The 15,736-nt window shown below is 34.3% G+C and overlaps 4 protein-coding genes across 4 annotated transcripts; all 4 read right to left on the bottom strand.

The window, feature by feature from the left end:
* Positions 1-871: 871 nt before the first annotated feature.
* LOC111430364 (14 kDa proline-rich protein DC2.15-like) lies at positions 872-1,315 on the bottom strand. The gene has a single exon (XM_023066580.1). It carries the CDS (start codon positions 1,280-1,282, stop codon positions 872-874), a length of 411 nt encoding a protein of 136 aa, XP_022922348.1. The 5' UTR covers positions 1,283-1,315.
* A 5,260-nt stretch (positions 1,316-6,575) lies between these two features.
* LOC111430351 (14 kDa proline-rich protein DC2.15-like) lies at positions 6,576-7,123 on the bottom strand. The gene has a single exon (XM_023066570.1). The coding sequence runs from the start codon at positions 7,070-7,072 to the stop codon at positions 6,698-6,700; it is 375 nt and encodes a 124-aa protein (XP_022922338.1). The 5' UTR covers positions 7,073-7,123; the 3' UTR covers positions 6,576-6,697.
* A 3,030-nt stretch (positions 7,124-10,153) lies between these two features.
* Positions 10,154-10,749, bottom strand: LOC111430349 (14 kDa proline-rich protein DC2.15-like). Its single transcript, XM_023066569.1, has one exon. It carries the CDS (start codon positions 10,696-10,698, stop codon positions 10,324-10,326), a length of 375 nt encoding a protein of 124 aa, XP_022922337.1. The 5' UTR covers positions 10,699-10,749; the 3' UTR covers positions 10,154-10,323.
* A 4,280-nt stretch (positions 10,750-15,029) lies between these two features.
* Positions 15,030-15,522, bottom strand: LOC111430370 (14 kDa proline-rich protein DC2.15-like). Its single transcript, XM_023066587.1, has one exon. It carries the CDS (start codon positions 15,495-15,497, stop codon positions 15,123-15,125), a length of 375 nt encoding a protein of 124 aa, XP_022922355.1. The 5' UTR covers positions 15,498-15,522; the 3' UTR covers positions 15,030-15,122.
* Between the last annotated feature and the right edge of the window lie 214 nt (positions 15,523-15,736).

Raw genomic sequence — 15,736 nt, 5'->3', positions numbered from 1 at the left:
ATTTCCCTTTTCTTCTTTCTTTATTTTCCCTCTTCATTAACATTTGATTTCGATTAAAACGGATTCCTAATTAGGCAATGTGGGTCATCAATACCATTTTATTTGAACTGATTTTTTTAATTTGTCACTATTTTCTATTATATATATATATATATATATATATATATATATATATATATATATATATATATATCAACTTTTAAGGCTCTCTATCAAATTATGAAAATTCTACTCCAAGAGAAAAATTGATTATTTAATATTTCATTAGGACACGGTGTTACCACATATCTTCTAATAACTATTAGATATATATTCATAATAATTTTTATGTTATATAGTTGTTGTAAGTTAAAATTTGTTGGTATGTAATTTAAAACACATCTTTTGTTTTCAAATTCACTAAAATTAGAAATTAAATATGTTGAGTGAATATTAATTTGGCACAATTGTTTGTGAAAGTTACTTTTTATTTAGTGATTGAGATAATATCATACTATGTTACAAACTCATTATAATCGAAATGCATTGAAAATATAAAATGCAACTTTGTTTTTCATTTTATGCTTTTATTTTTTTCTTTCAAATCAGTGGCTAAATTCTTGTTAAATTATATTAGTTTAAATTTAAGACTTTGAGACTGATACCTAAAACTTCTTACAAATATTTTAAAATTCACTCACTACTCATAATTCACCAATAAGAAAATTTTAATTTATTGATTCCTTCAAACTCCAAGAGGAATAGACCCCATGAAGAAAATTGAACAACCGATAATAATTTGTAATAAATTCTAAAGCGGAGAGAACCTCAAACCACATACATCAAAACACAATCAATAACTCAAGAATTATGATAGAAACATTGATTATAATCAGCACTGGAATCCCTCGGGAACGTTCTTTTTGCAGACATTAAGGAGCAAGCTGAGGGAGACAGGGATGTTAAGGTTGTTGCCCAACACATTGGCTTTAATGGCAGTGCAAAGGCAGACGGCAGCTTCAAGATCCACAAGGCCTTCGATGAGGCTGCAGCACGGCGTCACAGGGGGCTTGCCGATGGTAACGTCAAGGAGGCCGCCGAGCAGCTTGGCGCAGACGCCGAGTTTAAGAGTGTCCCTTGGGCACTTTCCATGGGCAGATGGAGGGTTTGGCTCTGTAGGAGGGCATGGTTTGGGAATGGGAGGGGAAGGGACATAGCAGTCGCTGCAGGCTGAGACAAGGGAAAAGAAGAGGAGATTGAGAGAGAGGAGGAAGGCAAGGGAGGGTGTAGCTTTGGAAGCCATTTGGGTGTCTCTCTTTAAGGTCTTTGAAGGGAGTTTGAGGGATTGATTGGTGGTGGGAGAAAGGGGAGAATGGATGGGTTCTTATAGGGTTGAGGAGAGAAGAAATGATTTGAGAAAGAATAATAAGAAAGCATTAGTTATTGTATATATTGATAGCTAACCCAAGTGGGCTCTCTTCAGATTTTAGCCGGCAAGTATGAAGTTTTATTTATTAGTTTTTTTGTTCAAATTGATAAAGCTCAAAGTTTGGGGCATAAATGGTTTTATTCCCTTTCTTTTTACGAAAAAGAGAAGTAAAAATAAATAAAGCTAACTCCTATGATCGCACAACTCCCAAATACTCCCATAACAGGCTACTCTTCCTTAGGAACTATCATAGACTCTAAAGTCTGGAGGAGTGACCCTACATGTCGGCAAGCTACTAAGCTATCTGTGCGGTCTCTCACTCACTCTTAGAATGGATTTGTAGTACAATGACCCTATTCAAGGAGCCCCTTACTATTTTCACACTCACTCTTAGAAAGAGTAGATTTGTAGTACAATGACCCTATTCAAAGAGCCCCTTACTATTTTCACACACAATAGCACTCATCATGAACTAAACTACTCATTAATCCCTTGTTCCCTAGCAGGGTGAATTTTCGGAATAGCAGTTTTGGCTCTTGACTCGTTTCTATACAGTCTCAAGTAATTAGGACAAGCCATCCTATTTTACCTGGGTTAGCTCAACGAATTTGGAGATTTGCGAGATGGGGACCCATAATTTCCCTTTCTTCTTCCCTCAATCTTTGGGCCCATAGCTAACATCAAACGTTGACTTGATCCACATTTTCTGTGATAAAACAAAAAGATACATTTTCATCTTAATATTTTGAAAATATTTTCATATGATTTCTTTTTTAGTACGAAAATTATTATTATTATTGAACTAATTTCATCAAAATTTAACTTTGAACATCACGTTTGGACAATTGAAAGTACGAAAACTAAAATATAATGAAATCAAAATGATATTTAAACCAAAAGTACATATTCGTTTAAATTACAAATTTTGACTCTCAACTTTCTGTTTAATAGTTCTCTTAATTGGAAAAAAAAAAAATTCTACTTTATGAAATTTATGAAATTTACAACCATATGTTCCTATATTATAAAATATGTATCTATATTATAAAATAATTGAATTTTGGGTATGTGTAGGCTCATGAAATTTAAAAATATTAAATACGTCCGAGATCCTATAACAATTCAAGCCTACCACTAGCAAATATTGTCTGTTTTGACCCGCTACATGTAGTCAACCTCACGGTTTTTCACACATGTAAGTAATGTTTTGTTTCCCTCTCCAATAGATGTTGGATCTCTTCGATACACCTACCTTCGGGGCCCTGTGATTTTATACGTGTCATATGCTTGATATGTGTGAAATGTTTATGAATTTATGTGACTATTATAAGTGTATGTGACCATGATATGTTTATTAAATGATATGACTATAATATGTCATGATATGATAGGATTATGATATGTTATGGTAATGTTAGGACACGTATTATAATGTGACGTGCTGATTATACGATATATGTTATGGTGTAACATGTTTGTCGATATAATACATGTTGTGATATGTTTTATGATATGATACGTGCATGATATCATATGCACATAAGACCATGTATGATATGAATGATACGATACTCAACCCCGATACATGCCTTAAAGGCAATGTTGTAAAATGATATGATATGAAGGAAAACGAAAGGGGTTGTCTTACATGATAATGAATGACAATGTTGGGACCTCATGCATCACTGTTTGTTCACAATAAAATGATGTGATCCTTGTGTCTTATCACAATGGTGCGACGGTCACTATTTCTAATGGGTGTCCAACATTATCTCCAGAGAATGCTAGCCTGACTACAAAAGGGGCCTAGGAGGTGTGTGAACCAATTGATGGGCCCATACTTGCATGTGTGGGCCGCGTATAGAGTAGTAAATACATGTCCAATTATCTACTTAGGATAGTTGCCTACGGGAATACATATTGAAAGGATGGGTCCAATTTATGATTGTATGTGTTTGCATCTAACCCCAATAGTGAGGTCACTTATTGAGTATTTCTTAAAACACTCAAGCCACGTGCTACTTGTATTTCAGGTAAAAGCAAGACACCCCTGTACGACGGATGACGACATCGCAAGTCAAGACTATGACATGCATAGGATAGTTGTATTTAATTTCTAGACTCAGGTTAAAACAAGGTGTTTGCAATTTTAATGTTTATTTATTCTATTTAGTATTTTGTTATGTCGTTTTGAAGACGTTTTCAAATATATAAGTCAATGACAGTGTTTTATGTTGAAGTTTCAAATGATTATTTCCGCACAAATGAGTACGTTACGTATATAGTAGTGACTTTAGGTTAAATAGAAATCTAGGGCCGTTACACCAGCGTCCTCTCTGGCACACCGCCCGGTGTTTGGCTCTGATACCATTTTAATAGCCTAAGTCCACCGCTAGCAGATATTGTCTGTTTTGGCCTGTTACGTATCGCCGTCAGCCCCATGGTTTTAAAACGCGTTTGCTAGGGAGATGTTTCCACACATTTATAAAAAATGTTTTGTTCCCTTCTCCAATCGATGTGGGATCTCACAGATCTCGATTGATCGATGATCAACAAATGTTTTCTAGATTATGATATGTGGCATACCTCTATTGGACGAATGTTATTTAACTTTGGCACGACGTGGTAGACAAATAGGTGGAAAAATATGAAAAACAACTAAGCATAAAATTAGGGTAACACTAAATGTATGTATATAAAATATATAAGTGGTTTAAGGAAAATAGAGATATGTTTCGCATGTCATACTAAAATATTGGTATTGTATATATAATACTTCACATGCATAACACTCCCATATACATATTTGTTTTCAATTACAAACATAAATTAATACTTCCTCGCCTAGTTCAGATCCAATTCAAGATTCCAAATTAGAAGAAAATATATGAAAATTACAAAATTTAATCAAATAAAATAACTTTATATTTTTTTTATCACATCTAGTGTAATAATATATATATTATGTGAGAATCAAGTAAAAGTGAGGTATACGAATTATGATGACTTAATTTTCAAGATTTCGAAATTCGGACCACTACTAAAATACGGAAACTAAAAACAAATAAAAGGAAAAGTAAAATAAAATAAAATAAAAGATTAAAATTTGATAAAATATAAATTGAAATAAATACAACGTCAAATTCAAATATAAAGTAAAAATTTAATTATAAGACGGTGTTATTCAAATTTACTATAAAGTGAAATTACTTTTGGATAAATTACAAATGACTTGAAATGTAGAAACAAAATAATGCTCTGGAACGATTCTTCTTTGACTGCACAACTCTAAAACTTTCATCCACTTCGACCGGCCGACTATAAACATTTGAAAATGAGAGAAAAGACTGGTGAGAATAAAATACTCTGTAACCAATCTACTTGTAGGCCTTCGTTGCATCTTAACCTTAGTAGGTATCCACGAGCTTTACTCTAGGGTTTAGGAAGTTCAGACCTAGCTTTCAAGGCTATCTAAGCATGTGGGATGTCTCGAAGTTCCAAGTTGTAATTAAGCTTCTCCCTCGAGGTATGGAGGAGGTGGTTCACCCATTCCTGGAGTTGCATATCTTTTTGGTTACAAATCTCATTCTTAGAGTAAACTACTTTTTTGTTCTTAGGCTGAGATAGCTTGATTTACCTAAGTAGTGTGATTGTGATTCAGTGTCTTGGGTTGAGCAGCTACATCATAAATCTCTCACTCTTGGATGGAGACAGTATAATGTGCACTAGCCTGTTCTCGTCATTAATGGAAGGTTAACTAGCGAACTTTGCCCACAGGACTATCTAGTCGCCCAAGGGTTGGAGAACGCTCCCCATGTTTGCATTTCCTAACTCCAATAGTCAAGTAAATTACTGAGTATTTCTTAAAATACTCTAGCCTTGTGCTACTCTTATATTTCACTTAAAAGTAAAGCACCACTGTACGGTTGACAGCGCGCGTCATATTAATGAGTATGAAACCTATATAGGACAGTTGCATTTATTTTTTTAGGTCATAGGGTATTACAGTCCATTGTTCTTTTTAATATTTTTCTTGATTTTATTTTAATTTAATATTTCTCTAGTGTTATTTTAAGACTTTTATGTAAATGCATGACATCATTTTATGAAATTGTTTTAAATGAATGTTTATGCATAAAAAAGTTATGTCATGCATATGATAGCAACTCTAATTTAGTAGAAAATTAAGGTCGTTACACGAGTCATCCACCCACTCCAAACTCAATAGCTCCCAGCAAACCCAACCTCGTATCTCCTATAGCTCAAAACCAAATGCCAGCCCGCAACATGCGCACCCTAATTGGTGACTCACACCTCGACCTCCAACCGGCTTCCATTTCCAGCATCAGCTTAGCTTGCCTATCAGCTTCTTTGGCTTGGATTACCTAACTGGGACTAGATTTTTGCCATTTAGATCCCTTTCCTACTCTCTTGGATCGTCTTAGAGCCACTTTTTATATTATTAGAATTAGAAGCATTTGAGGTCGGTATGACCATTGCTTGGTCAATTTATGTTATTTGGTAGTCGAACATAGATTTAATTGATGTTATTAGATGAATGAAGTCGTTTATTATGCCTTAACCTGATTTTGTGGGCTCACATAGGTTGAAACCGATTTTAAGAAATAGATCCTAACTAACACTAAGGATAAATTAATGACTTCAACCTCCGCCAACTAAGTAAGTAGCTCTATTATTGACTTGATTTGATGACTTATTTGCCGTATGAACGACGTGTACCCTTTTTATCCCACACATGTCATCTTTTCTCATTGCTTCATATGTATGCTCTCATATATGTTATCACACATGTCATCTTTTCTCATTGCTTCATATGTATGCTCTCATATATGTTATCTCATGTTGTAAGATATGGTATGTTATTAGTTATACTATGTTATGATGCATGAACTCCTTTTGTTCCATTCATATATTTATTCCTAGTTTAGTTTAGTGTTTTTTTTTTTTTTTTTTAATTTCTTTAATTATGCTGATTCAAATATATGGATACCCTAAGTAGGGAGTAAACTCCACCAGCGTAAGAACCACCTTTTATTTTATTGAATTTAAGTTCCAATTTATATAGATATGAAAAGATAAACGATGATATATTCTTTCAATTTATAATATTAGAACATCAATCACTAATCAAATCACCAATAGGTGAACTTATTGACCTTCAAACACAAGTAAAAAACATGAAGCAAAACAAAGAAGCGAGCTACAATTGTAATTATTTCAAAACATTAACCAATTTTGAATAGTTATTGAAGCAACAAAGATGGTAAATTAGCACTGGAATCCATTGGGAACTTTCTTGCCGCAGGCATTGAGAAGCAAGCTGAGGGAGATGGGGATGTTGAGGTCCATTCCTAACACATTGGCTTTAAGGGCAGTGCAAAGACACACCGCAGCTTCAAGATCAACTAGGCCATTGATCAGACTGCAGCAGGGAGTCACCGGTGGCTTGCCGATGGTTGCATCGACGAGACCGCCGAGCAATTTGGCACAAACTCCTAGTTTAAGAGTGTCTTTAGGGCATTTTCCATCCTCAGGGGAAGGTGTGGGATTAGGATAGCAGTCCCCGCAGGCCGAGACGAGGGCGAAGAAGAAAAGATTGAGAGCGAGGAGGAAGGCGAGAGAGGCAGTAGCTTTGGAAGCCATTGTTTTGAACTGAATGGAAACCAAAAGTAAGGTAATTGTGAGGTGAGAGATTGGTGTGGGAAAATTGGAGATGGGTTAGGGTTTTTATAGGGCTTATGGAAGCTGAATGATAAATAAAAAAATATAATGATAACTCCATCCTTCAAGTGTGATAGCATTTTAGCTGGCACTGGCGGAGTTAATTTTGGACACTTCCTGAGATGGGGACCCATCAATTTCATTTTCTTCTTCCCTTAATCTTTGGGCACATAACTAACTTGAAAGGTTGACTTCATCCAGATTTTTCGTGATATGGAATAAAATGAACTTTAAATTGTATGATTTTGATAGATCTCTTTCGATTACTATGAACAAATGTTTACTAAATTATGATGTGTGGCATACTTTTATTGGACAAACGATATTTATATTTTGCACGATGTGTAAACATATAATATGATTAGTTTTATAAAGAAAATAGAGATGCTTCACATGTCATATAATAATATGAATATATAGAGATTGTTAGAATGATATTTTCTGTTGTTATTGTATAATACTTCATATGCACAACTCTCCCATATACATATTTGTTTTCAATTACAAACATAAATTAATACTTCGCCACCTAGCTCTCGCATTCAATTCAAGATTCCAAATTACCTGAAATTTTTTTGTCTTTCCTTGAAGATCATATATGAAAATTACAAAAATTAATCAAATTAATAAATGAATTGAATGAAAAGTGATCTTCAAGCCTAGGACGGCTAAGAAAGGCTTAAAAAGTTTAAAAAGTCATGATGGAACTACAAAATTAAGCATGTTTTGTTTAGAGTAATTTTTATGTTGTGTGATCTCCTATGAGTTTTTTTAAGAAATATGTGTGTGAAGACAAAATATGTTCAAAGAACTCAATTAGCTTGTGGGATAGTTTTCACTCTTTGAAGTGAAAAATAAGTAATCAGATCTCTAAAAACGTCAAAATTGGCTCCAAAAGAATAAAAATGGTAGGAAATGATCCAAAGATACAAAAGGGGCTCAAAATAGACAAATTGAGCCAAATGCACCAATCAGAGCTGCTAGAGCGCGCCAAGTTGAGCTAGCCACAGCTCGATCACGGGTCGATCATGGGAGTCAAAGCAGCTTGCGGGTTGGCATGGAACTGGGAGTTGGCTCAAGGGGCGTTGTTTTAGTTTATTTAAATTCATGTGATGTGTTTTTCTGCTATGTTGTTGATAATAATATTATTTTAAATGAATTGAATATGGATGTTTAAGTCTATGGTATCGCTATGAAATGTTTTTACTAACTTTTCTGCATATATTAGGCTTGTTATGCATGGAGTGGCTTCTCCATTGGATTATAAAAAATAGGGTTGCTAAAGCTAGTATCAAAGCTCTAGGCTTATAAAGCCAAATTCGAGACAGTTTCAGTTGTGAAATGTACGAGATAGTTAAGGACTATGAAAAAATTAAGACAAGAATTGAAAGTCAAGGACCTAAACCGAACAATTTGCTGAGAATGCAAGTGACTTTAAAATAACCCACTAAAATGGAGTTCGCTACTCAGTAAATTTTAGTAGAAGGCTTAATATAACATGATAAGGTTAAATTTGTGGTTATTTTATTATGTTAAGGGACTAAACCAAGGATAGGTGTAAAATGACAAAAATGCCTCTATAGTTACCCACCACTTGTCTTTTACTTCAATGATCTCTAGATAGAAGAAATTTTTACCAAGAGCTTTATTTCTTGGTTTAAAGGGATTATTCAAGGTTTAAAGCTATTGGAATACGCTAAGAATTCAAACCAAGATTTGAGGTGGTAAATGATTAAAATAACCCTATAAGAATTCTGAGACGTTTCAACATCCTAAAAAAACTTCAAATGTTATGAAACTTTATATGAGATTTATTTATGACCTTAAGGGTAATCATGTGAGACCTCACGAAGGGATTAAAACATGTTTAGGGCACAAACCATGAGGAAAATGATGGAACTACCTCAAAGACCGTTTATAAGAAATCAAGGTTTATATGAATACTAGGTGAAAAGACGCTTATGAAATATTGATGTCTATGAAAAATTTATGCATGTTAGCAGAATTGTTTATGACTCATGAATTTAAACTTACATGTTAAGAATCTTACCATGGTTGTGCCTCAAGATTTACTAAAGAACTCTTAGAGTTAGAACTCAAGATACCCTAAAGACCTCCTGATGTGCAGTGGAACATGGTCTTATGACACAGACTACATCACATGAAATGCATGAAACCTTGAGAGTAGATATTGAGACGATGTCGTAGGGAGCGCATGAAGCTTTAGATGCAGGTATTAGGCTTTGTTGCGATGAACGCATAAAACGTAGGACATAGGTTAGAACTGAGTTGTTCAATGACCATAGGATCCCATAAGTTTCTTAGGGAGAGTTTCTACGAGACAATAACCTTCGAACCAAGGTTCTTGGTATAAAAAAGAAATAAAAAAAAAGAAGTACCAAGAGAGTTATCCCTCAAGGAAAATGCTAGAAAACCACAGCACTTAGGAGTGCACATGGTTGATACGAGTTATTGTAGGATGTTAGGAAATTATTAATCTTTCAATAAGTAAAACTCATGCGGCAAGTGCTCGTTCAATTATGATGACCTATAGACGAAAGAGATGTTACAATATCTGGATATAGTAATGCATCATAAGTGAACTTCGAAAGGATATATGGTGACATGGACAATCATAGTTAAACTTATCAAGTCCAAATACTAATTTTCAGAAAATCATACCTAATTATTGACAATTGAACACAACCATATATAAAAGATATTGTGAGATTGCATAGAGCGTTTGTGTCGATAGAATCGGATAAGAACCTATGCTTCACATCTAATTTCTAGTGCAATCTCTAAAAAAACATGGGTCACGTACTTGAATTTTAACACTGCTCTCCACTAACAAACAAATTCAATGTCTAAGTCAAATGTTAGAAGACGTGTTATGTAAAATTTGAGATATTTATACCTTTCAATTTCCTCATTGGAACAAGTTAAACAAAATTTTGATGGAAGAAATACGGAAAGAAGATGGAAATAATAAATTCATTCATTTTAATATATTAAAACATCAGTCACTAAGCAAATGACCATTAGGTGAACTTATTGACCTTCAAACACAAAAGGAAAAAACAAGAAGCAAAACAAAGAAGCGAGCTACAATTGTAATTATTTCAAAACATTAACCAATATTGAATAATAATTGAAGCAACAAAGATGGTAAATTAGCACTGGAATCCATTGGGAACTTTCTTGCCGCAGGCATTGAGAAGCAAGCTGAGAGAGATGGGGATGTTGAGGTCCTTTCCTAACACATTGGCTTTAAGGGCAGTGCAAAGACACACGGCAGCTTCAAGATCAACTAGACCATTGATCAGACTGCAGCAGGGAGTCACCGGTGGCTTGCCGATGGTTGCATCGACGAGACCGCCGAGCAATTTGGCACAAACTCCTAGCTTAAGAGTGTCTTTTGGGCATTTTCCATTCTCAGGGGAAGGTGTGGGGTTAGGATAGCAGTCCCCGCAGGCCGAGACGAGGGAGAAGAAGAAAAGATTGAGAGCGAGGAGGAAGGCGAGGGAGGCAGTAGCTTTGGAAGCCATTGTTTTGAACTGAATGGAAACCAAAAGTAAGGTAATTGTGAGGTGAGAGATTGGTGTGGGAGAATTGGAGATGAGTTGGGGTTTTTGTAGGGCTTATGGAAGCTGAATGATAAATAAAAAATAAATAATGATATCTCCATCATTCATGTGTGATATGCATTATAGCTGGCAGACTTAATTTTGGACACTTCCTGAGATGGGTACCCATAATTTTCCTCTTCTTCTTCCCTTAATCTTTGGGAGAATAACTAACTTGAAATGTTGACTTCATCCAGATTTCCCGCGATATGGAACCAAATGAAAACGCGTTCTTGTTTCTAAGATTCTTAAGTTCATGGGTATGACCATTGATTTGGTTCGACGTGTTTGAGACTGTCTTCACCTTCGCTTCCTATTTTAATTTTTACATGTTTATTTATTTTCGTAGAAACCGAATCGAATACTTCATAAGTAAAATGTAATGAGGGAATTGCGAAGTTGTCGGGCGAAAATGGGAGGGTAATATACTCTTCATTTTTTTGTCCCTTTTAGCTAAAAGAAAACAATCTTTCTCCACTCCCGTCTTCCATTTTTGTTTAAAAAACAATTTTTTTTTTTTGCTCATTTAACGCAGTTCTTTGAAGAATCCATATAGTAAATAGATATCTTTAAATTTTCTATTTAATCATAGCATTTGAAGAGGTGATAATATAGTTCAAATTTCTTGTATGACATTTTTTTTCTCGATTCAATAGTTCCAGCGGTAACATAAATCTTGGTTCAATACTTTTAAAACTTCGTTCTATTTAGTTCATGTCATTTCAATATCCATTGAGTCCCTACATTTAGGCCATGGTAATTTTCTTCTTAAAAAAAAAGTAATGAACCTTCTCCGATAAGTTTTGAAAGTATGTCATTATTATTATTTAACTAATTTAGTTAAAAATTAATTCTTATTGAAAATAATATCGATAGACAACCTTTTGTTAACATTTTTATCTACATTTACATAAAACTTAGATTTTTATATTACCGTTAGCACCGATACTTTAAACATTGGTTATATCTATGCAATTTAAATTATATAATTTTGATATAGATCCTTATGGATTACCATTAACAATGTTGACTAAAGTATGATGTGTGGTGTACCTCTATGATATTTAAATTTGGCACCTCATGTTACATAAATGGGTGGAAAAATATGAAAAACAATTAAACATATAATATGATAAGTTTGATAAAGAAAATAGAGATGCTTCACATGTCATACTATTATATATATAATATTTTCTATTGTTATTGCATAATATTTCATATGCAAAACACTCCCATATACATATTTGTTTTCATTTACGAACATAAATTAATACTTTGCCACCTAGCTCTCACATCCCATTGGAGATTCCAAATTATAAGATAATATATGAAAATTTAAAAAATTAATCAAATTAATAAATGAAGTTAGATCACTTTAGCAGAGAAAGGCTTAAACAGTTTAAAAGTTATTATATATACTTATAAGGTGCATATTTCTTTTCGATGACTTAATCATGGGAACTACAAAATTAAGCATGTTTTGTTTAGAGTAATTTTATGTTATGTGATCTCCTATGCGTTTTTTATAGAAAGATGTGTGTGGGGATGAAACATACTGAAAGAACTCATGTTAGCTTCTAAAAACGTTAAATTGGCTCTCAAGAGAGTAAAAATGGTAGGAAATGATCCAAAGATGTCAAAGGGGCTCAAAATAGACAAACCGAGCCAAAGGCACCGATCAGAACTGCTAGAGCACGCCAAGTTGAACCAGCCACAGCTCGGTCACGAGTCAATCATGCGAGTCAGAGAAGCTTGCGGGTTGGCACAGATCTGGGATTGTGTCATGGGGCATTGCTTTAGTTTATTTAATTTCATGTAATGTGTTTTCCAGTTTACGTTGTTGATAACAATATTATTTTAAATGAATTTGCTTCACTAGGAAATGTTTTACTAACATTTCTATTATAAAAAATAAGGTCGTTAAAATTAGTATCAAAATTATAAGGTCGTTAAAATTAGTATCAAAATTTTAGGCTTATAGATTTTGTAAACTCAACTTAGGCTCAAAATGTTTCTATGGACTTGCAACGACGCTTTGTCACCGTCAAGTATGTCTTATGAAAGATAATAAATAATGTATATATGTTGATTTACTATGATTGAAATGTGAGTACTACATAATGTATCGATGATTTAGAACATGTTTAGATTTAGTAAGATTTTTACTGTAATTGTAAAGATATATAGTCTCACAAAAGGAGATTAATAAGCTACTAAACACTAGTATATACATTAAAATGATTTTGCTGAGGAAGATTAGATATTTCAATCAGATGTCTCGAAACTTAGAAAAACAATGTAGTGTTGTGACTAGAGACACAAAAAAGGATGTACCCACCTGTACTTATAAATTGCTTCAAATGAATTGACCAAGTAGGCTTGGTAGACAATAAGAATCTATAGACTACTATGGATATCGAGAGGGGTAGTGTCGTAGAAAAATTCTATCTCTACGAAATATGTAACTATGAAATCATGGTGTTGGTACGAACAGGGGAAAGAGTGATTTGAGATAGTTGCAGGTGTGAAATTTACGAGATGATTTAAAGGACTATGGAAAAATTAAGACAAGAACTGAGAGACAACAACCCAAACCGGACAATTTTTTCATAATGCAAGTAACTTTAAAATAACCCACTAAAATGGACTTCGCTGCTCATTAAATTTTAACTGAAAGCTTAATATAACGTGATAAGGTTATACATGAAATTTGTGGTTATTATAATTATTGTATTATGTCAAGGGACTAAACCAAGTATAGGTGTAAAATGACAAAATTTTACAAGGAACTTTATTTCTTGGTTTAAAGAGATTATTCAAGGTTTAAGGCTATTGGAATATGTTAACAACTCAAACTAAGATTTGAGGTGGTAAATGATTAACATAATCCGGTAAGAATAGATGTTTCAACCACCTAAAAAGACTTCAAATGTTATAGAACTTTATATGAAATTTATTTATGAGCTTAAGGATAATCACGTGAGACCTCAGGAGGGGATTAGAACATGTTTGGGGCACCAACCATGATGAAAATAATGAAACTACCCCAAGGACTCTTTATAAGAAATCAAGGTTTGTATGAATACTAGGTGACTAAATGCTTATGAAATATTGATGTTTATGAAAAATTTATGCATGTTAGCGTAATTGTTTATGACTCATATGAATTTGGACTTACATGTTAATAATCTTGTCTTGGTTGTGCCTCAAGACTTAATAAAGAACTCTTAGAATTAGAACTCAAGATACCCTAAATACCTTCTAATGTACAGTGGAACATGGTCTTATGACACAGACTACATCACACGACATGCATGAAACCTTGGGCATAAGTATTCAGACGATGTCGTAGGGAGCGCATGAAGCTTTAGATGCAAGTATTAGGCTTTGTTGCTGGGAACGCATAAAACCTAGGGCAAAGGTTAGAATTGAGTTGTACAATGACTATAGGACCCCATAAGTCTCCTAGGAGGAGTGTCTTGGGGACAATAACCTTCGAATCAAGGTCCTCGGTACAAAAAAAAAAACATGTTCCATGCAGTTATCCCTAAAAAAAAAACAACCACAATGCAAAAGAGTGCATATAGTTGGTAATAAAAAGTGCAACAATTTAAGGGAGTATAATTGTGACATCTTACCAAGGAAGAGGGGAGAAGTTATTGTAGGATGTTAGGAAATTAATGAACAAGTAAAATTCATGTGGCAAGTGCTAGATGAGTTATAACGACCTAAGGACGACAAAGATGTTACAACACCGGAATATTCTAGATTGGAAGCAGGAAAATATAGTAATGGACTTGATCGTATGTGAATTTCGAAAGAATATATGGTGATATGGATGATCAACGTCGAACTTACCAAGTCGATAGATATTATAAGATAGTTGGACACAACCACATAGAAAGATATTGTAAAATTGCATGGAGTGTCTATGTCGATAGAGTCACATCTAATTTCTAGTGTAGTCTTTAAAAAGCGTGGGGCATGCAGTTGAATTTTAACACTGCTCTCCACCAACAAACAAACCGAATGTCAGATGTCAAATATTAGAAGATAGTTATGTGTCCGCGTGTTAAATTTGTCAAGCAATACATTTCAATTTCCTCATTGGAACAAGTTGAACAAAATTTTGGTGGAAGCATTAGGAAAAGAAGATAGAAATAATAAATTCTTTCATTTTAATATATTAAAACTTCGATCACTAAGCAAATGAACAATGGGTGAACTTATTGACCTTCAAACACAAGTAAAAAACATGAAGAAAAACAAAGAAGCGAGCTACAATTGTAATTATTTCAAAACATTAACCAATATTGAATAATTATTGAAGCAACAAAGATGGTAAATTAGCACTGGAATCCATTGGGAACTTTCTTGCGGCAGGCATTGAGAAGCAAGCTGAGGGAGATGGGGATGTTGAGGTCCTTTCCTAACACATTGGCTTTAAGGGCAGTGCAAAGACACACGGCAGCTTCAAGATCAACTAGGCCATTGATCAGACTGCAGCATGGAGTCACCGGTGGCTTGCCGATGGTTGCATCAACGAGACCGCCCAGCAATTTGGCACAAACTCCTAGTTTAAGAGTGTCTTTAGGGCATTTTCCATCCTCAGGGGAAGGTGTGGGGTTAGGGTAGCAGTCACCGCAGGCCGAGACGAGGGAGAAGGAGATGAGATTGAGAGCGAGGAGGAAAGCGAGGGAGGCAGTAGCTTTGGAAGCCATTGTTTTGAACTGAATGGAAACCAAAAGTAAGGTAATTGTGAGGTGAGAGATTGGTGTGGGAGAATTGGAGATGAGTTGGGGTTTTTATAGGGCTTATGGAAGCTGAATGATAAATAAAAAATAAATAATGATATCTCCATCATTCATGTGTGATATGCATTATAGCCGGCAGACTTAATTTTGGACACTTCCTGAGATGGGTACCCATAATTTTCCTCTTCTTCTTCCCTTAATCTTTG

The sequence above is a fragment of the Cucurbita moschata genome, unplaced genomic scaffold, assembly GCF_002738365.1.
Source record: "Cucurbita moschata cultivar Rifu unplaced genomic scaffold, Cmos_1.0 Cmo_Scf00033, whole genome shotgun sequence".
NCBI lineage: Eukaryota > Viridiplantae > Streptophyta > Magnoliopsida > Cucurbitales > Cucurbitaceae > Cucurbita > Cucurbita moschata.
This window is presented reverse-complemented; position numbering and strand designations above follow the sequence as displayed.

Excerpts from the sequence above, each read along its gene's own strand:
- LOC111430364 (XM_023066580.1), bottom strand. The coding sequence starts at position 1,282 with ATGGCTTCCAAAGCTACACCCTCCCTTGCCTTCCTCCTCTCTCTCAAT.
- LOC111430351 (XM_023066570.1), bottom strand. The coding sequence starts at position 7,072 with ATGGCTTCCAAAGCTACTGCCTCTCTCGCCTTCCTCCTCGCTCTCAAT.
- LOC111430349 (XM_023066569.1), bottom strand. The coding sequence starts at position 10,698 with ATGGCTTCCAAAGCTACTGCCTCCCTCGCCTTCCTCCTCGCTCTCAAT.
- LOC111430370 (XM_023066587.1), bottom strand. The coding sequence starts at position 15,497 with ATGGCTTCCAAAGCTACTGCCTCCCTCGCTTTCCTCCTCGCTCTCAAT.